Source organism: Lolium perenne, chromosome 1, assembly GCF_019359855.2.
Source record: "Lolium perenne isolate Kyuss_39 chromosome 1, Kyuss_2.0, whole genome shotgun sequence".
Classification (NCBI taxonomy): Eukaryota; Viridiplantae; Streptophyta; class Magnoliopsida; order Poales; family Poaceae; genus Lolium; species Lolium perenne.
The window spans coordinates 133776897-133799220 of record NC_067244.2 but is presented as its reverse complement, the minus strand read 5'-3'; the positions used below and the strand labels follow the sequence as shown (position 1 = coordinate 133799220).

The window sequence follows — 22324 nt, the reverse complement described above, 5'->3', positions numbered from 1 at the left end:
TAATCTACCTACGAACATGAACCACAACGGTGATACTAATGTTGTCAATAGAAGAGTAAATTGAATCTTCACTATAGTAGGAGAGACAGACACCCGCAAAGCCTCTTATGCAATACAAGTTGCATGTCGAACGAGGAACAAGTCTCATGAACGCGGTCATGTAAAGTTAGTCCGGGCCGCTTCATCCCACTATGCCACAAAGATTCAAAGTACTCAAACTAAAGACAACAAGAGCATCAACGCCCACAAAACCATTGTGTTCTACTCGTGCAACCATCTATGCATAGACACGGCTCTGATACCACTGTAGGGATTCGTAGCATAGAAAACAAAAAATTTCCTACCGCAAGAACGCAATCCAATCCAAGATGCAATCTAGAAGATGGTAGCAACGAGGGGATGAACGAGACTAACCCTTGAAGAGTTCCAAAGCCTACGAGAGTAGGCTCTCGTTGCTGCGGTAGACGATCACTTGCCGCTTTCAAAAGCGCGTAGAAGATCTTGACGGTGCCACAATCGGGCAGCACCTCCGTACTCGGTCACACGTTCGGTGTTGATGACGACGTCCTTCTCCCCGTTCCAGCGGGCAGCGGAAGTAGTAGATCCTCCTCGGAATCCCGGCAGCACGACGGCGTGGTGACGGTGGTGGTGGAGAACTCCGGCAGGGCTTCGCCTATGCGCTGCGGGAGTATTATGTGGAGGAGGAGAGGCTAGGGTTTGGGGAGAGGGGGTGGCTAGGGCGCCGGCCATGGGCAGCCCTAGGTGGTGCGGCCAAGAGTGGGCAGCCCCCTCCCTCTCCTCCTCATTATATAGGTGGAAATCCCCAAGTGTTGGTATCCAAGTCTACGAATAAGACCCCAACAACAAAACCTCCCATAGGTGGGAAACCTACTCAAGGGGGGAAATCCCACTCAAGGTGGGACTCCCACCCCTTCCTTGGGGGGTTGGCCGGCCACCCTTGGGGAGTCCATCTTGGACTCCTCTCCTTTAGGGTTGGCTAGCCATGCAAGGTGGAGTCCCTCCAGGACTCCACTTTCCATGGTGATTTCTTCCGGACTTTTCTAGAACCTTCTAGAACCTGCCATAAATGCACCGGATCATTTCCAAACTTGGAATATGACTTCCTATATATGAATCTTATTCTCCGGACTATTCCGGAACTCCTCGCGATGTCCTGGATCCCATCCGAGACTCCGAACAAAACTTCGAACTCCATTCCATATTCCATATCTACTTAAACGACATCAAACCTTAAGTGTGTCACCCTACGGTTCGTGAACTATGTAGACATGGTTGAGACTTTTCTCCGACCAATAACCAATAGTGGGATCTGGAGATCCATAATGGCTCCCACATATTCAACGATAACTTAGTGATCGAATGAACCATTCACATACGATACCAATTCCCTTTGTCACGCGATATTTTACTTGTCCGAGGTTTGATCATCGGTATCACTCTATACCTTGTTCAACCTCGTCTCCTGATAAGTACTCTTTACTCGTTCCGTGGTATGTGGTCTCTTATGAACTTATTCATATGCTTGCAAGACATTAGACGACATTCCACCGAGAGGGCCCAGAGTATATCTATCCGTCATCGGGATGGACAAATCCCACTGTTGATCCATATGCCTCAACTCATACTTTCCGGATACTTAATCCCACCTTTATAACCACCCATTTATGCAGTGGCGTTTGATGTAATCAAAGTACCTTTCCGGTATAAGTGATTTATATGATCTCATGGTCATAAGGACTAGGTAACTATGTATCGAAAGCTTATAGCAAATAACTTAATGACGTGATCTTATGCTACGCTTAATTGGATGTGTCCATTACATCATTCATATAATGACATAACCTTGTTATTAATAACATCCAATGTTCATGATCACGAAACCATGATCATCTATTAATCAACAAGCTAGTATATACAAGAGGCTTTACTAGGGACTCTTTGTTGTTCACATAACACACATGTAATAATGTTTCGGTTAATACAATTATAGCATGGTATGTAAACATTATCATAAACTCAAAGATATATAATAACCATTTTATTATTGCCTCTTGGGCATATCTCCAACAGGAACTACCTCCACCGCTTTCGCGGTCGCCGGCCGGACATGGCAACGAGGGCACACCAGGCCCGAACTGGCCCGGCCGGGCCCAAACTGGCCCGTAAAGCCTTGCTGCCAAGCTGCAGCAGGCCGGCCGCAGCGCCGTCACCAGCCATCCGCCGCCGCCACACCATCTCCGCCGCCAGGGAGCACCGCCGGCGCGCCGTAGACGCAGGCAGCCCGCCGAGCCCATCTGGGCCCCGCCTGGGCCAGATCTGGGCCGAGCAGAACCGCCCACGCCGCCCGCCTTCGCAACTCCGCCGCCAGCGCCGCGCCGCCGTCCCTCCTCCCACCTAGCGCGCGGGTCTCACGCCGCCGCGCCGGACCGCCGCCGGCCGAGCGACACCGCGCCGCCAAGGAGCCCCCGCGCCCCCGCCGCACCACGGGTAGAGTCAGCCCCGCCGCCACCGGCACCGCGCGGGCAACGCCCGGCGGCCCACGCCAGTGGCGACGGCCGGGGAGAGGAAGGGGAGGAGGACTGGGAGTTGGCGGCGGCTAGGGTTCGCCCGTCGCCCGTCGGGGGGGCGAGCGAGCGAACAGTTTTTTTCTCGCCGTGCTTCCCTTCTATCTGGCAAATTCCCTTTTTGAAGAGCACTCTGTTAACTTGGAGAATGATGACTTCCTTTTCTTGTCAAAGTATATCTAGTCTTTTGGTCACACAAGTCTTTCCCACGTCTACACAAAATGAGGTCAAGTCCCACACATTAGACTAACGTTGTCAGTCTCCAAAGCAATCTAGCTAGGAAAGACTTCGAAACTTCTATAGTCCTCTACTTGGTCTGGTTACATGTTCTTTCAGGGTGGTTGAAAGCGTTCCAACCAGTAACATGGCTGATATATTTATAACGACTTGGGCTGGTCAGACCCCGTGCTTTCCTACTTGAGCACTACTATACTTTGTCTGACGACTGAATGACTGGTGACTACTACTCTGTAGGTCTTTTCTTTCCGTTCTCATAACTGGGCAGTTGGCGGGCTCTTTCCATATCAGTACAGAGAAGAACGAAATCGTACGTTCTGCTACTGCTGAGTCTACATGCAAGCTTTAGGTAATTTGTGGGTTTTTTCCAAGCACGGCCGCACTAGCAGAAGAACAAGAGACTTCACCGGAAATTGCAAAGATGCTGCTAGTCGATCTACAAACGGTGGTGGTTTCCAAGCAAGAAAACATCAGATATAGGCTGTGAACTGGTAGGAGTAGGCGCTTTCCGAGCAGATATACAGAACAGAGTTGGTCGGTCACCCATTGTGTGCTCCTGCAACTGGACTGAAAATCAGAATAAATAGCCGGCAATCAGCAGAATGAGTTTTGCACCTTACTACACCGAAACTACACTCAATCATATATGCATCTTGTTATTCTGATATCCTTAGCCGGTACATTTCCTTGTTTCTGATATCTGCTGATTGTTTTGGGCATAAGTGACAGGATGTTATTTTTCCTGACGCACCGTATAATTCCACCAAATAAATCGTCTAGTGGGACTGCGTGCATCAATGGATATAGAGGCTGAGGCTTTGCATTTTTGTTTTGGGGAAAAAAACAAAATCTCGGCTCGTATAAAATGAACTAACCCCATGGAGCTCGATCAAGCTATAGCTAAATCAGCATGATCTTTATGTTGTTCTCTTAGTCCTTTGTAATAGTTGCTTCGAAACTGTAGTTTTCGCTGGGTACCTGGAAATTCCTCGAGATATAATAATATGTACCTTTGTATTGTTTTGTATTTTTTTTTTTGAAACAAGGCAAAATATTTGCCAATTTTATTAACTAAGGAGAGGTTTTACAAGCCCAAGCTTGAACCAAAGGTCAAGCCAAAAAATAAGCCAACTCTTGCGCCATTACATTGCTCAACCCCCCCCCCCCCCCCCCCGCCCCCTGTTCCACATCGCCACTTCTTCTTTGTTTCTTGTAATAAGAATGCTCGTGGTCGATGCGTTGTTTCGGAGACGCGCACATTTTAATTTCTTCCAAATTTTCAAAACATGAACATTCCAAGTGAAGCCATACCCGTCCTTACTTGTTCATGCTTGTGGATCTCCTCATTTCACCACTCTTTGACGGAACTCCTGGTATGCCAACTATTTGGATCAACATCATGAAGTCCTAACCAGTTCTTTCCATTTGACCACATACGGATGGTGGGTCGACATTTGAAAAGTATGTGGGAAGCGAATTCTTGGATTTGGTTGCAAAGCTTACACCTTCCACAATTGAAAGTGCGAGCTTCTTAATTAAAAAACTAAGAAGATTTTGGATAGGAAGTCCCTAATGTTGGAGTTACTTTCATAAACAGAAATCCCTAATGTTGGATTCATCTTCCCCATTTCAATGATGGTTGAACCATTCCCGGGACTGCTTTGCTCTTTCTCTACCGCCCTTATAGCCTCGACAATGCAGTTAGAACACATTCTCATGTTATTTTTCTGAAAAATATTGCATGCAGTTAGAAAAAGTTTCCATGTTTGTTGTAAAAAAAAATCAGATTTCGTTTCCTGTGTTTTCAATTTTAATATTTGAGCAGCAGCAGGTTCGGATGTGAATATTCGGGTTAACATGTTTCTCCCATCTCCATCTCTTGATCTGAGCCATCCAATTCAAAGTCAAACGACCCTGCTTGAGCGGTGGATGTAGCCGGAGTCCCGCTTGCTCACACATGAATGGCGACTCCGCAGAGCACGCACCCCCCGACCCACCGCGTCGGCCTTCGTCAAGTCAGTCATCGATGTGATGTGATGTTCCCCCTTGCCTCGTCCACACTGTATTATTGTTTGCACAAATCAGTGTCAGTAAACTGCCCACTAATTTCAACCCAACTGCTAACACATATATCTCACTGTCAGTGTGTCGCTGCCAGAGTGAAGCCGCGCGTGTATATATAGCGTCCTAGTGCCACTCCATTTCTCCACAAACCTAGCAGGCTAGCAGCAGCAGCAGCAAACACAAGAGCTCACGCCTGCACCATCGATCGATCACCTCTATATATCCTAGCTCAACCTCCTCCTCCTCCTCCTCGTGCACTAGCTGAGAATCATCCTGAGAAAGTGCTGATGGCGGGCTCGGCGGCGTCGTTGAAGTTCACGGTGCGGAGGAAGGCGGCGGAGCTGGTGCCGCCGGCGCAGCCGACGCCGCGGGAGCTGAAGCGGCTCTCCGACATCGACGACCAGGACGGTCTGCGTTTCCACATCCCTGTCATCCAGTTCTACCGCCGCAACGCGTTCATGAGCGGCAGGGATCCCGCGGCGGTGGTCCGGGACGCCGTGGCCAGGGCGCTCGTGCACTACTACCCGTTCGCCGGCCGGCTGAGGGAGCTTGAGGGCCGCAAGCTCGCCGTCGACTGCACCGGCGAGGGCGTGCTGTTCATCGAGGCTGACGCCGACGTCCGCCTCGAGCACTTCGGCGACGCCCTGCAGCCGCCCTTCCCGGGGCTCGAGGAGCTCGTCTTCGACGTCCCCGGCTCGTCCGAGGTCCTGGGCACGCCACTCCTCCTCTTCCAGGTAATTAAGTTTCATTGTCATGGAACACTAGCTCACACGGTCACCTACGTTCACGTGAACGTACAAGCATTTTCGGTGCATGCGTGGCTCACTGTGGTACGTTCTTGCAGGTGACACGGCTGTCGTGCGGAGGCTTCATCCTGGCGGTGCGGCTGATGCACACGATGTCAGACGCGCAGGGGCTGGTGCAATTTCTGGCCGCCGTGGCGGAGCTGGCGCGGGGCGCCACGGTGCCGTCCGTGCTCCCGGTGTGGAGGCGAGAGCTGCTGGAGGCGCGGAACCCGCCGCGCCCTGGCTTCGCTCACCGGGAGTACGACGAGGTGCCGGACACCAATGGGACCATCATTCCGCTCGACGACATGGCGCACCGCTCCTTCTTCTTCGGGGCCAAGGAGGTCGCCGCCATCCGGTCCCACCTGGCGCCGGGCCTCCGGAAGCGCGCCACCACTTTCGAAGTCCTCACGGGCTGCCTGTGGAAGTGCCGCACCGTGTCGCTCGACCCCGACGCCGACGAGGAGATGCGGATGATCTGCATCGTCAACGCCCGCGGCGGCAAGGGCAAGCAGAGCGCCATCCCGAGCGGGTACTACGGCAACGCGTTCGCGTTCCCGGTGGCCGTGTCGGCCGCGGGCGAGCTGTGCGCGAGGCCCCTGAGCTACGCCGTGCGGCTGGTGAAGGAGGCCAAGGGGGAGGTGGACGGCGAGTATATGCGGTCGGTGGCGGACCTGATGGTGCAGCGCGGGCGGCCGCACTTCACGGTGGTGCGCGCGTACCTGGCGTCGGACGTGACCAAGGCCGGCTTCGGCGACCTGGACTTCGGGTGGGGGAGGCCCGTGTACGGAGGTCCGGCCAAGGGCGGCGTGGGCGCCATCCCCGGCGTTGCCAGCTTCCTCATCCCGTTCAAAAACGCAAAGGGCGAGGACGGCATCGTGATCCCCATGTGCCTGCCCGGCCCCGCCATGGACAAGTTCGTGGAGGAGATGGGCAAGCTGCTATGCCCGGCCGTCGACGTCGCCGATACGTTCCCCGCCATGATCAAATCTGCGCTCTGAATCAGCTAGCTTGCGTGCGTGCGCTGTCCCGTCGCCTGTCCGTTTCGCTATCCGCAATTGCGTCGCGTGGTTCTTGGTTAGTGAAGTTGGAGTAGTAGTTAGTCAGTGGTCAAATTTTATCTGTAGTTGGTGTGTGGTGGGAGCTGTGTTGCTCAGTATAGAGCGAAGTGAAGAATGCTCGTCGGATGCAACGAATTGTAAAACCCTTGCACTGTAATGGTGTGTTTATATGCAAATATTTATGCAAGCAATCAGCAGATTTGGGGGGGAATGAGGTTTATGCAAATACGTTGGCAACCAAGAGATCCGAGGTAGGGTTGTGGTATGCGAAATATGAATGACCTAGTGCTAAACGCAAGTACCACTGGGTGAGGTGGTCGGCGATTTGCAAGCCAAAAAGCCTAGGGGGGCTGGGCATTATAGACTCGCGCCTTATGAACGCCTGTCTATTGGTCAAGTGGATCTGGATGATCTACTCTGGGGAGCAGGGCCTTTGGGCGGATATTCTGAGGAGTAAGTACCTCAAATATAAGGATTTGATGTTGGATGATCACCGTCCAGGATCCCAGTTCTGGAATGCCATCCAAAAACTTAAGCACATGTTTCACTTGGGAGCTAAACACTGTGTTCATGATGGCAAGTCGACGAGTTTCTGGCGAGACTGGTGGCAGGGGTCGGGACCCCTATGCGACCGCTTCCCCTCGATTTTCGCCGTTGCCATGGACCAAAACCTCTCGGTTGCCGCTGCCCGCATTGGCAGCACCTGGCATCTCCCGCTCCGCCGTGAGCTTGGCCGGAGAGACCTGGTGGCCTGGGCCACTCTTCTGAGGGAGGTTCGGGTGCCTCATCCCTCGACCTTGCCTGACTAGGTATCTTGGGTCTTAGAATCTTCGGGGAGATTCTCCGTGCGCTCGCTGTACCTTAGGCTTTGCCAAGGAACCCCCTCGAAATACTTTAGTGACCTCTGGAAGCTCTCGATCCCCTTAAAGGTTCGGATCTTCCTTTGGCAGCTAGCAAGGAAACGCCTTCCGTCTAATGAGAATATCCGGCGGTGTAGGGGGCCGTCCTTGGGTCTTTGTGCCTTATGTGGGGAGGTTGAAGGTAAAAATCACATCTTCTTCGACTGTTGAATGGATCGTAGCGAACAAGAGGGGGGGGGGGGGGGGGGTGAATGGCGCTACGACAAGTTTTAGCCTTTTTCAATTTTTAGTGCAACGGAAGGTAAAGGTGATAGCTTTAGCGATAGTGGTGTTCCTACAATGATCCTAGGACAAGTGCAACAAGCAAAGGAATCAACAAGATAGTAAGAGTAACGAGCGAGACAACCGGAGGGCACGGAGACGAGGCGAGGTTTGTCTCCCGCAGTTCCTTCCACAATAGGAAGTACGTCTGCGTTGAGGAGGTGCTAGTCTCACACAAGAGACTAGACGGCCACACCACGAAGGAAGGCCTCACCTTCTTCCTCGAGAGAGCTCCACAAAGGTGCTCCCCCTTCTCCACTAAGGCACCGGTCGAGGCGGTGATTCCTTCACAAGGTTGGGGCGTGCTCCACACCAAGGAGGCTCCCAACGACCTACGGGGCTAGTACATCACCAAGCTAGCCTCCATAGGTCCACTTCTTCCAAGATTTCACAATAGGAACTCTACCACCAAGATCCACTAAGGACTACCACGAATTGGTGAACTTTCTCTCGGTAGAACGATAGATCGGGGTTTCCTCCACCACTCCTCAAAGTATGAGCAAGATTGGTTGGATGGTTGGGGAAATCCCCTCAGTTTGAGCTCAGCAACAATGGAGGAGAGAGAGAGAAGAGCTAAAAACGAGCTGGGGAAGAAGGGGCCTTTTTATAGGTCCCCTCAAATCCAACCGCTATGTGCTGTTTTGGCCTAAGCGGTACTACCGCTTTTGGGAAGCGGTACTACCGCTCTGAGTTCGAATCCCCACAGAACTTGTCCACGTGGACACAGAGCGGTACTACCGCTCGCGGTACCGCTTGAGGTACCGCAATAGGGTCCAGACCTTACTGGACTCAAGGCGGTACCAGAGCGGTACCGAAGCGGTACTACCGTAACGAGTTACGGTACTTGAGCGGTACCGTGGGCGGTACTACCGCTAGCGAGCGGTACTACCGCTCATGGTACCGCAAAGGTACCGCCACTTGTACTGTGAGACAATATCGTGTGCAATCCTCAGAGCGGTACCTCAGAGCGGTACCAGTAGGGGTAGCGGTACTACCGCTCCTGGTACCGGTAGTACCGCTATGGCTAAAACAACTTTTTCCTCTTTTACTCTCCTACCATGTTACCTCGCGACACACACACAAAACTAGAAAGCCTAAGAACTACGCGTCAGTCTTCTGATCAAAATGTGTCCGACGAGGGCACCGTACACCTTGCAAACCTATCAAGGACAATCTTTATGCACGGTTAGAATTATTCGAGTGTTGTTATCAAACACACAAAACAAGGGATATAGATTTTGCTCTTACAATCTTCCCCTTGCTCGGTTCCTGTGGAGTGCAGTTAGGGAACTGCTCGGCCGCCCTTGGAACCCCTCTTGTTTCGCGGATATGTTTAGGATCCTCCACGCTCAACAGGGACAATCCAAACGGGTTCTTTGGATGGCGTGCGCTGCTTTGCTATGGATGCTATGGAACCTTAGGAACAAATTCTCGATCAACGGGGTTTTCCCCCGCCAACCTGCTGATGCCCTTTACAAAATTTCTATGTACTTGCAGGTGTGGAAGCTAGTGGCTAGGAAGAAGGACCGCAAGGCGGTGGAGTGGGCGGTCACCCGGATCCGCACTCTCCATTCATCCATCAGAGAGCGCGACAGCGACTAGCGACCCCTCTCTGGTGGATCTGTATCTCCGGTGGTAGGCTTCGGTGGTGTTGGGGCACCCTCTGGCCTTGTGTGTGTGTGTGTTTGTGCTTCAGTTCTGGGGCGGTTTCTTGCCCGGTTGTTGTCTATGTTAGTGTGTTGTAAAACTGTGTTGTTGTTGGCTATGTACTCTGCCATAATTTAAAGCCGGGCTCTACTCGAGCCTTCCGTCTAAAAAAGAAATACGAATGACCTCACAGTAGCTAGATTGTCGATATTAAGCTAATTTTTAACTATTATTTCCTTACTTCTAGAAATAATACGTGATTTTGAAATATTTCAAAACTATTACGACCTCGGTTTCCTCGGAGCTAATAGGAACCAATTGGTTTTCTCGAAGCTGCGTTAATTGGTTTCCATGAAGACGACTGGACTGCTTGGTTTCCTCGAAAGTCCAAACCAAGGCTATATACTCCTAGCATTTACGTGGTAGGGTGTCCGATCCGTCCTGTCCTTTCTCCCAGCATTGTTTCCCCCCCTCTCCTCTCAACTATTTGCCGCTATCTTTTCTCATCGTCCTTCTATAATACTCCCAACGATTTATTTTGATGTATCAGTGTTCCTCTCCCTCTTCTTCCTCCCTTCAACCATTTGCCGCCATGAGTGTGTCTTGCTCGGACCATGTATTTAGGCCGACGAAGATGAAGGATGCAATGTCGCCCTCGGGGGTGAGAGCGAATATGTGTTGGTGCAGCAATTTTGCGTAGGTACCAACACCGCAAAATCCTCCACCTCCTCCACCTTCGCAAGATACATTAAGCACGTCGGTGGGTCGTTTTATAGAAAGGGCAACAAGAAAAGATGTTGGCAAATTATGGCGTGAAATAATTGGTGAGGGAGAGGGGCCGGAACAATGGCAGGAGTACGGCGCGAGAGAAATGCCAGGAGAAAGGGCCGTAGAAAATGACGGATTGACCACCCTACCACGCAATTGGTGGGAGCATGCAGCCTTGGCTTGGAGGAAACCAAGCAATCTAGTCTGCTTCGAGGAAACCAAGTAGTCCCTATGAGCTTTGAGGAAACCGTTACCTTATTATTTTTGAAATATTTAAAAACATGTACTATTTTTGGAATTAAAGAAAAATAATTTACAAAATTGTTGATATTAAAGTAGCTGAAGTATTTTTTTGCAAAGAGAATATATTAATGCCACTGTGATATCAATTACACTCGGCGTCTGCATCAACCAAATACCCAAAACACATTACGAATACACACAACCAATATACTTAAAAGAAGGGTCCCGCCAGAGTGATCTGAAGTTATTTGGTGAAACTGCTTGGTTTTTGTACAAGTTGAAAGATATGCATGTTGGGTGGTGCTGAACGAGGAACAAGACAACTGTAAAGGGCTCCCCCAGAAAAATGGTATTTTTTAGTTAAGTCAATGTATCTTGATCCTTCTTTATTTTCCTTTTTAAGACCTTTTTTGAAAAAAGTCATCATATATTATCCGAAACCATTTCATACAAAAACATCCTTACAAGAACTCTTCCTTATGCATCCCTCGACGCCGCTCCAGCAAAACTTGATGCCGCCTCTTGGCCTCTTGCATAGCAAAGCTCGTGTCGTAGAAAGCTTGAAGAAACCCAGCCGCTTGTAGAACCATCGGTCGGGAATTCGTCCAAAAGATGTTGCCAACCAGGATCTCCAAAGACCATCGTCCCAGAGAAGCTAGTGCTGAGAAGGGCCTAGGGATCATCCTAGCTCCAGCCAAACGGAGATGGGGGACTCCAACCTTGCAAGATCACCGACGAAGCCGTACCTGGCTGAGCTTCATCACACGGAGGCGAAACTTGAGGACACCAATACGCCGCGACATCACTCCACTTAACGTCGCAGCCATAGACAAAATTTTACCATGTCAGGCCTAATGCCCGATGATCGACTCCAAACACCAGCCCGTCGGTGCTCTTTCGAGGAAGAACACCAATCTGGGGCGAACTGAAGAACCTTTATTCTCATCGCCTCTGATACTCCTACACCAAATACAAAGAACTCGAAGACCCTACGTGGACCGGTTATCCAATTCGAGGTTCTCACACCCGCAGCACGCCGTGGCGGCTAGCGGAGGGCATGGGAACCACCTTGCAGCTGAGGCAGGAGCCTGATTGCCACTCGCGGGAGCAACAAGAAAATGTTTCACATATGATGTTTTGCCACATGTTGGTTTTCCTTTTCAAGACTTAGATACTTGAACATTCTATGTCAATGATGTGGTCGTGTTTGTTGCACCTATCAAAGAGGATATTTGATTTCTTGTGAACACTCTTGCTTCGTTTTGAGACGCTGTCGGCTTAAGCACCAACTACCAAAAGAGCCTTGTTGCACCTATTAGCTGTGAGGATATTGATCTCGATGACATCCTACAATACTTCCCAGCCACTTGGGAACTTTCCCTTTGTGATATTTAGGGCTTCCTCTATCCATCTACCCCCCCCCCCCCCCCCCATGGTTGATGTACAACATCTTGAGGATAAAATTGCCAGCAAGCTTGCTTTGTTAAGTTGGAAAAATGTGACTATAGCTGGTTGTCATGTGTTTGTCTATGCCATCCTCCCTTTGCAAGCCATCTACCACATCATCTCCCTAGACCTTGCGGTGAAGGTCCCCAAAAATATTAAAAGCCTCCTTCGTGCATACTTGTTGGCCTATTGTGATAAGGCTTCTAGGGGAAGTGCAAGGTGAGATTGTTTTCCGCCCAACAAAACTTGGCAGTCTTTTCATTTTGAACCTTGAAAAGTTTGCAACTGCTCTTCCACTTTGGTGGCTATGGCTCGAATGTACGGACAAATCAAAGGTTTGGATTAGGCTTGGGAACTCATGCAAAAAAATCAAGATAGATATATCTTTGACACGACTACAATTTTGAAAGTGGGATATTGAGAGAAAGAAAATTCTCCGCATGGCTTGATGTCCTTAGACCAAAGATGCCACACCAAAAATCTTTGAGATATCAAAGAAAAAATAACTCCACGGTTAAGAAGGCTCTCAAAGAACAAGGTGTGGGCTAGTCAAGTTGATTTTCTCACATGGCCATCTTTTTTATCACATCCAACAATTTATCACTTTTTGGGAGATGGTCGGCAACATCGAGCTCACTATGGATATTAAAGACGCTATAACATGGAAATTCACCAATGATGGGCACTACTCTGCTTTACGGGCTAACACAAAGAAATTTGAAAACTTAATTCACTCAATGCTTGAAGGCATGATATGGAAGGTTTAGGCCCCACCTAAATGCAAATTCTTTGCATGGTTGTTCCTGCAAAACAAAATTTGGATGGCGGATAGACTGGTTAAAAGAAAATAGTCAAATTGTGGCAATTGCCCACTTTGCAATCAAGTGCAAGAATTTGTATCGTACTTTTTCTGCAAATTTCGGTGCACCATTCACATTTGAAATGCTCTCTTTCCTTGGTTTGGTTGACAAGACATATATACAACATTACTGGAAAATGAAGATTGCGTGAAAGATTGATGTGAGAAGTTGGCTTTGGAACAAGAAGGCATTAGGAAATCCATGGCTTCAATACTCATACTTGTGTCTTTGGAAGTCTGGAAAGAGAGAAATTCTAGGGTCTTCCACAACCGCGCATCATCGACGACGATGCTTATCATTAAGATCAAAGAAGAGAGTACCTTGTGGGGCTGGCAAAATTTGTGTGTAATGCTATATTAGGAGAGTAGCTGAAGTCTTAGACTTGGCCTAGGCATTTGTGTGAAACCTCTAAGCTTCATATTATTTAATAAAAATGGCAAATAGTTTGCCTTGCTTCAAGAAAAACATTGTACTAACTAGGTTGTGTGTAACTTCATGTGCATAAGCTAGGAGGGGGTACTCTTCAATTGTATACTTCCCCTGGCTCTAAGTACAGGTTTGCGAATCTAGACAGATTTTAGTCTATATTTGTGTAAATCTGTGACAGGTGTTTAGGCTGAAGGGAGGATTAAAAAAATAGTTGAAACAAACTACTGTACATAGAAAATATGCGGAAGTTTCATCTATAAAATCAGTGCAAATTCCCCTTCGAAAAGCACACGGAACTTCGAGAATGATGTCTTCCTTTTCTTGTGAAAGTATGTATCTAGTTCGTCTGGTCTTTTGGTCACAAGTCTTTCCCCACGTCTACATAAAAGGAGGTCAAGTCCCACACAGTATAGTAACGTTGTCAGTATCCAAAGCAACCTAGTCTAGTCCTCAACTTATTCTCGTTTATGTTATTCCAGGGTGGTTGAAAGTGGCATCAGTTTCGTTTCAGCCAGTGACATGACTGATATATTTATAACGACTTGGGCTAGTCAGACCACTTCCTTGTCTACTTGAGCACTACAATACAATATGGGGGCAACCGCTAGTGTTTTCCATACAATATACTTGGTCTCACGAACAAATGACTGGTTACTACTCCGTAGGTCTTTCCTTTCCGTTCTCATGACTGGGCAGTTGGCAGGTTATTTCCACATCGATCAGTAAAGAGAAGAAAGAAACCGTACGCTCTGCTACTGCTAACTATGCAAGCTTAGGTAGTTTGCACGTGTTTTCCAAGCACGGTCCCACTGAAAAATATTCCATCTTTATGAGGCATCAAAGTATCAAATCTAAAATTTAAATATACTAAAAACTAATAATGTTACATTAGGGAGTACAAGATAATAGAGTTGGTCGGTTACCCATTGTCTGCTCCAGTAATTGGAAAATATGAACGACTGGCCAGCAATGGGCTGCACCTTGCATGAAACTACAGTGTGGTGTCATATCTGCTTCTTGTTATTCCGTTTGGGCATCAGAGTATCTTCAATTTAGTGTGGTATCATATCTTCCAATTTAGTCTGCGGCCACTCCGCATTTGTCCGTTTTGGAAGGGCAAAGCAGTCTTGTCCGTGGTCTATCCGCCTCTGCATCCAACAGGCCCCCCAAACGGATAGTCTGTGTCCACCTTAGGAATATTTTTTATTATTTTGATTCTCTTTATAAATATACACAACACTATTTGCTAAATTTAAATACAATTTACACAAATAAATAATTAACCAAATGAAATGTATGGTTTCAAATTTAATAACCTGGCGCCTAGTATGAAAGTACCAAAACAACCACAAATCAACCATAGTTCGTACGAACATATAAAATGGCGAGAAATGATCTTCTCATACCAATTTCTTGTTGCATTCTCCATGAGGCTTAGATCGGCCGTCGTGATTCGGTTCACGTTTGATCAGCTCTACAATATCTTGGGTGAATTTTATGGCCGCTTGCATGAAAAAAAATCCCAGACCGCTTTTATTTGTAAGGAAATTCTAATACACCCTCGGATTCATATTACTTGACACTAGTATGGATGTATCTAAAACTAATATATATCTATATACATCTACATTAGAAACAACTAAGATGAATTGGAGGGAGTATTCATGTTCCCCCGAAATCGTTCTGCCCATCCCCATCTCTCAATCTGGGCCATCCAATTCAAAGTCAAACGGCACTGCTGGACGTTGAGCGGTCGATGGAGCCGGAGTCCCGCTTGCTCACAAATGAATGGCGACTTCCGCAGCACGCGCCCCCGACCCACCGCGTTGGCCGTGGTCAAGTCAGTCATCGATGTGATGCCCCCCGTTGCTCGTCCACACTAGCAAATCATAGTAAGAAAAAAAAAATCAGTGTCAGTGAACTGCCCGCTAATTTCAACCCAATTGCTAACACATACAAAGTGAGTACATTGGAGTATACTATCTCACTGTCAGTGTCACTTCCAGAGTAGCTGCGGGTGTATATATAGTGCCCTACCCCTCCATTTCTCCACAAACACACGAGCTCGCCCCCGCACCCTCGATCACCTCTATCCTAGCTCATCCTTCCACTCGTGCAATAGCTGAGGCAGTGCTCATGGCGGGCTCGGCAGCGTCGTTGAAGTTCACGGTGCGGAGGAAGGCGGCGGAGCTGGTGGCGCCGGCGGGGCCGACGCCGCGGGAGCTGAAGCGGCTCTCCGACATCGACGACCAGGACGGTCTGCGGTTCCACATCCCTGTCATCCAGTTCTACCGCCGCAACGCGTTCATGAGCGGCAGGGACCCCGCGGCAGTGGTCCGGGACGCCGTGGCCAGGGCGCTCGTGCACTACTACCCGTTCGCCGGCCGGCTGAGGGAGCTCGAGGGCCGCAAGCTCGCCGTCGACTGCACCGGCGAGGGCGTGCTGTTCATCGAGGCCGACGCCGACGTCCGCCTCGAGCACTTCGGTGACGCCCTGCAGCCGCCCTTCCCGGGACTCGAGGAGCTCGTCTTCGACGTCCCCGGCTCGTCCGAAGTCCTTGGCACCCCGCTCCTCCTCTTCCAGGTAAATTTCCTTGCAGTTTGCGTGTACGTGGAAGCATTTTCGATGCATGCGTGGCTCACTGTGGTACGTGCGTGCAGGTGACCCGGCTGTCGTGCGGAGGCTTCATCCTGGCGGTGCGGCTGATGCACACGATGTCAGACGCGCAGGGGCTGGTGCAATTTCTGGCCGCAGTGGCAGAACTTGCCCGGGGCGCCGCGGTGCCGTCCGTGCTCCCGGTGTGGAGGCGAGAGCTGCTGGAGGCGCGGAACCCGCCGCGCCCTGGCTTCGCTCACCGGGAGTACGACGAGGTGCCGGACACCAATGGGACCATCATTCCGCTCGACGACATGGCGCACCGCTCCTTCTTCTTCGGGGCCAAGGAGGTCGCCGCCATCCGGTCCCACCTGGCGCCGGGCCTCCGGAAGCGCGCCACCACATTCGAGGTCCTCACTGGCTGCCTATGGAAGTGCCGCACCGTGGCGCTGGCCCCCGACGCCGACGAGGAGATGCGGATGATCTGCATCGTCAACGCCCGCGGCGGCAAGGGCAAGCAGAGCGCCATCCCGAGCGGCTACTACGGCAACGCGTTCGCCTTCCCGGTGGCCGTTTCGGCCGCGGGCGAGCTGTGCGCGAGGCCCCTGAGCTACGCCGTGCGGCTGGTGAAGGAGGCCAAGGGGGAGGTGGACGGCGAGTACATGCGGTCGGTGGCGGACCTGATGGTGCAGCGCGGGCGGCCGCACTTCACGGTGGTGCGCGCGTACCTGGCGTCGGACGTGACCAAGGCCGGCTTCGGCGACCTGGACTTCGGGTGGGGGAGGGCCGTGTACGGAGGTCCGGCGAAGGGCGGCGTGGGCGCCATCCCCGGCGTTGCCAGCTTCCTCATCCCGTTCAAAAACGCCAAGGGCGAGGACGGCATCGTGATCCCCATGTGCCTGCCCGGCCCCGCCATGGACAAGTTCGTGGAGGAGATGGGAAAGCTGCTACGCCCGGCCGTCGACGTCGCCGATACGTTCCCCGCCATGATCAAATCTGCGCTCTGAATCAGCTAGCTTGCGTGCGTGCGCTGTCCCGTCGCCTGTCCGTTTCGCTATCCGCAATTGCGTCGCGTGGTTCTTGGTTAGTGAAGTTGGAGTAGTAGTTAGTCAGTGGTCAAATTTAATCTGCAGTTGGTGTGTGGTGGGAGCTGTGTTGCTCTATGCTGTGCTTTTGTGATAGAGCGAAGTGAAGGATGCAACGGATTGTATGTGTATGTAATAATGTAAAACTGTAAAAGCCATGCAGTGTAATGGTGTGTTTATATGCAAATATGTAAGCAATCAACAGATTTGAGGTGTTGATTTGAGGTGGAGTGAGGTTGATTTCTGGAATATAGGTCCGTATCAAAGTTCTAAGGCCATCTCCCGGCCCAAAAATGCATCTAGTACCACCTCTAGCGGGACGACGCATAGTGACGAGGCCGTCCGCAGCGACGCAAACGTGGCCCAGGTTTGCGTCTGCGTGGACGCAGTGGTCGTCTGCCCGGCCCTCGCAACGGCCCGCCTAGCAGGGGCACAACTGTTTCGTCTTCCGCGGCATTACTTACGGGTGGCGCGCTGCAGCCTTTCCAGGCCACGTTAATGGCGCACCTCGGCTTCCGCAAGCGTGCCTGGGCGGCGTTGAAGTGGCCGGACATTGAAGGCGAGATGACGTCCGGGCCTCTTAAAGAGACGCTGTCGGCGCCCTTTTCCTCGACCACACCATTGCCAGAGCCCACACTATCCACCCGACCGACACCATCGGGAAGAAATGATGGCCATTCCACAAGACCAAGAACGACCACGAGGCTAGCGGCTCGCGGTCCGGCAAGAAGCCACGGATCGGGCGGTACGTCCGCATCGAGTTCGCGCGCCGCCGCCTTTCGAAGGAAAACCGGCCGGTGCCATGTCGGACGCAAACCTGCCTAGAGGAGGCTGGTACCTCAACTCCAGGCGCGTGCCGGTACCCCCAGTGTCGCGCGAGGGCCGAGAGTGCCGGGACGAGGTGCGCCGCCGCCGAGCGATCTTGCCGCCGGATCTCCAACAAGATCCGGCGTACACGCTCAACTCCTACAACTGGATCTCGTTCGGAACGTGGGAGTTCGACGCGCGCCGCCGCACTGGCTACCTCGGGGACCTCGAGTACTTCGATCGCGAGATCAACACAGAAGAAGAGGAGAACGATCAGGAGGACGCGGATGATCACGAGGACGAGGACGAGCAGGTGGAGCGCGTAGAGTACGACCACGGCGATGGCCTGGCCGCAATTGCCGCAGCCTACCCTACCTCCTCCACCGCCGTCGTACCAGCTTCCATGGCCGACGCCGGAGTTCATCGACCTCGTCAGCGACGACGACCAGTAGGTAGTACCTAGGTTTACCACGCCTTTATGGCCTTTTTATGTTTTTATTAATGTAAACTATGACTTTATGAATGGGAAAAAAAATTATGCGTCGTTCCGCTGGAACCACCCCCGCCGCAAACGGACGCGCGGACGATTTCGACCATTTTGGCCGATGCAAACGCGTCCGTTTGAGCCTCTGAAATGCGTCGCCCTGTTGGAGATGCCCAAAAAGCCGGCTATATTTTGATTGTAGTCTTTTGAGAGACCTCCTGCCAAGGCTATGCCATTTTTTTCAAGAGCACATTAAAGATGTACCTTATCTTTATAGAAGGTAGAAAAGCACATATACAAGAGATCGTCTTAATTGCGAACAAAAAAAGAGCAGCTCAACCAAAAATCACATACACCACCTCAACCAACTCCACACCTACGCCCTCTAAGCCTACTCTCTCCCTATGACAGCACTCCCTCCACTCCGAGCCCTCTCCCAAAGGGCAAACTCCTCTCTAATGCGATCAACCAGTTGGAGCACCCCTAGCTGCTCATGCACGTTGGCCAATACTCGCGCATTCCTCTGCTTCCAAAGTGACCGCGCCACCAAGATGACCATAGTGTCAAACTTCCTCCTATCCCTGCTACTAACCCGCTCTCTTGTGTGCAGCCACCAGGGAACTATCCTGCTGCGGCCCCTGCAACTCTAGACCGGCCGTCTACAAGCACTTATGTCGCACTTGCCTCGCGTAAACGCACGGGCAGATGATGTGATCGACATTGTCTTCTTCCTGTAAGCATGTGAAGCAAGAGCTCGGTTGATCCTGCAGACCGTGCCTAAACCTGCGATCCGACGTGCATAGACGCTTCCTTGCTGCCAGCCAACAAAACAACCTGCATTTCAGAGGTGCAAACGATCCCCAAATGAGCTTTTGCAGGCCGAATCGACAGTCGCCTTGACACAACAATATAGGTGTCTTTAGCCGAGTAAATCCCTGATCTTGCTCCTGTCCAGGTGAAGCTATCAGGTGACGTGCCATCCTGAGACAATCTCCTGATCTCCAACAATAGCATAACACACTATCTCGCCACCTCCTCACCAACGCTGCCCAAAACATCCGAGACACAATAATGATTTAGAAGGGCGTTAGCAACTGATCTGGTGTTCTTACGTCTTGTGGGCACTAGGGTGTGTACCCCTAGAGCAATGTCCAACACCGAGCGGCCGTCAATCCATTTATCTTTCCAAAATAACACCTTTGTCCCCTCTCCAACTTTCATTTCAGTAAAACTCTGGAAAACCTGCTCAACTTCGTTGTCAATTGCAGGTTTCAACCCTTGCCAAGGCCAACCGGGTCTATGCGCTGCAACCATGCCCAACGGGCTCTCAGGGCCAGGCCTTGCAGTTTGAGGTTTTTGATCCTCAACCCTCCAAAATGTTGGAAATAATCTTGTAGTTGCTTAGTAGTTAAGCTAGCAGCACTAGTTCAGTTTGGGTTTTGCTTGTAGCAGCAAAACGCCATCTAGACATTAGCTGTACTTGGTCGGCCACTGTAGCAGGTCGGCCACTGTAGCAGGTCGGTCACTGTAGCAGGTTAGTTACTGTACTAGGTCGGTCACTGTAGCACCGACCTAAAAACCTCTATATAAGAGGCACCCTATGTGAAGCAATAGAGAGAGAAAAATGTAGCAGTCTAGAGCTGCACCAAGCTACTTGTGTCCACTTTCAATTTGAGTTGAGAGTGTGTGTGTCCAAGTGCAAAGAGTGAGTAGCAGCAACTCTTAATAGTAGCTTTCATTTGGTATCAGAGCCACGGCGATGGCGTTGGTTCCGCACGGTGGTGGCGCCGGGGGGAGCGCGATGCCGCTCTTCTGTCCGATACTCACCCGCGACAACTACACTGTCTGGGCGATCAAGGTCGAGGCCAACCTCGACGTGCAGGGCGTCTGGGAGGCGGTGGTTCCGGAAGACTCGACGGTGGCGGTCGATCCGGAGAAGAACAAGAGGGCGAGGGCATACCTGCTCGGCGCGCTCTCGGAGGACATTCTCCTGCAGGTGTCGTCGAAGAAGATGGCGGCGGCGATCTGGGAGTGCCTCAAGGCGCGGTTCGTCGGCGCGGATCGCGTCAAGGCAGCTCGGCTGTCGACGCTCCGCGGCGAGTTCGATCGGCTGATCATGGCGGACGGCGAGGAGCTAGACATCTACGCTGGCAAGATCGGCTGCATGGCCACCAAGTTTGCAAGCCTCGGCGGGACGCTGAGCGACGCCCAGATGGTGAAGAAGCTGCTCGACACCGTTCCGGACTCGCTGCTCGCGGCGGTGGCCGGCATCGAGCGGTCTGCGACGTCGAGACCATCTGCTTCGACGACGTGCTCGGGCGTCTCAAGGCGTTCCAGGAGCGGACGGAGCGGCGCAAGGCGGCTGTTGGCGGAGAGCGTCGTGGCGACCAGCTGCTGCTCACGGCCGCTCAATGGGAGGCACGACGACGTCAGCACGGCCGTGGCCACAACCACAACGACATCAGGAGCAGCGTGGACTCAGGCGCGAGGGGACGGCGCGGCAAGTGCTGGAACTGTGGCGTTCGCGGCCACTTTTCCCGTGACTGCCCCGAGCCCAGGAAGGAGAAGGCGTTTCTCGCCAACGTCGACTGCGAGCCGTCGTTGTACTAGGTTGTGACTTCGTGCGGTGTCGACGACCAGCGTGTTCGTGCGCGTCTAGGTTGTGCGTGGCCGTGGCAGGAGTGCCCAGCTTGTCGTGCGTCAGAGAGCGTTGGTGATCTGTTGAAGGCCTGCGGCGTTGTGCGCGTTGGAGCGTGTTGTGCGTGCGGCCGGTATGTGCGGATCAAGCAGCCAAGTGCGCGTCTCAAGATGAAGACGAGGAAGAAGATGACAAGATTAGGGGGGTGATTGTTGGAAATAATCTTGTAGTTGCTTAGTAGTTAAGCTAGCAGCACTAGTTCAGTTTGGGTTTTGCTTGTAGCAGCAAAACGCCATCTAGACATTAGCTGTACTTGGTCGGCCACTGTAGCAGGTCGGCCACTGTAGCAGGTCGGTCACTGTAGCAGGTTAGTTACTGTACTAGGTCGGTCACTGTAGCACCGACCTAAAAACCTCTATATAAGAGGCACCCTATGTGAAGCAATAGAGAGAGAAAAATGTAGCAGTCTAGAGCTGCACCAAGCTACTTGTGTCCACTTTCAATTTGAGTTGAGAGTGTGTGTGTCCAAGTGCAAAGAGTGAGTAGCAGCAACTCTTAATAGTAGCTTTCACAAAACACATCGGCTTACATATGTTCTCCTAGACAACTAGACACTGCCCAGCAAGCACCTCCTTTTTGCCTACCCAGAAGAAAGCCCGGATCAAACTATTCAATTTCTCCAGCAACCATATAGGTGTTTCGTCCACAAGGATATGGTGAATCGACTATGCCATTTATAAATATGCTATCTGGGCTATAACACTATTTAACACCTAATTAGCCTGTAATTTAGCTCATGTACTTCATATTTTATGAATTATCTCCTCCTCCCCTTCTTCCTCATGTTTATTATTATTATTATTATTATTATTATTATTATTATTATTATTATTATTATTATTATTTCATGTTTTTTTAATTTCTGTTCAATCTTATTCGATAAAACTTGTGATTTAAATAGTTGAACACTTATTTGCGTTGAATAGTTGTATGAGTTGTAGCTTTAATAATGTTTGAATCATAGTTTTCCTCCTTTTTTGGCAATATGAGACTGAATTTTCCTTATGTTTGAAAGAACCCTAAATGAATTAGCACGATAGGTATGCTATAGCCTTTCTTACCTTCTGAAAATGTCAAAGAGTTATTTTAAACTATGATCTATAGGTACATAGTTGGCAATCAGGAGATCAGAGGAAGGTTTGTGTACTTGTGTTATGCAAATTTGAAAGGACCTCATGATATGGATTGCATATAGTTTAAGAGGCTTATTGTCAAATAAGCATGAATCCTAAAAGATTTGAAGGATAGATGATGAACGAGACATCGACGTACAAAAGGACAACATGAGATAGTATGATCCAGTATATTAATTTTCCTTTTTTTTGAACAATGAAGAGCCCCGTAAACAT

The 22324-nt window shown here is 50.6% G+C and overlaps 2 protein-coding genes across 2 annotated transcripts; both read left to right on the top strand.

Annotated features, from left to right (window-relative positions):
- Nucleotides 1-5043: 5043 nt before the first annotated feature.
- Nucleotides 5044-6923, top strand: LOC127302869 (benzyl alcohol O-benzoyltransferase). Its single transcript, XM_051333582.2, has 2 exons — nt 5044-5620; nt 5731-6923. The coding sequence occupies exons 1-2, from the start codon at nt 5174-5176 to the stop codon at nt 6670-6672; spliced, it is 1389 nt and encodes a 462-aa protein (XP_051189542.1). The 5' UTR covers nt 5044-5173; the 3' UTR covers nt 6673-6923.
- Nucleotides 6924-15341: 8418 nt separating this feature from the next.
- On the top strand, nt 15342-17197 carry LOC139829797 (benzyl alcohol O-benzoyltransferase-like). Its single transcript, XM_051333592.2, has 2 exons — nt 15342-15889; nt 15967-17197. Exons 1-2 carry the CDS (start codon nt 15443-15445, stop codon nt 16906-16908), a joined length of 1389 nt encoding a protein of 462 aa, XP_051189552.1. The 5' UTR covers nt 15342-15442; the 3' UTR covers nt 16909-17197.
- The last annotated feature ends 5127 nt before the right edge of the window (nt 17198-22324 follow it).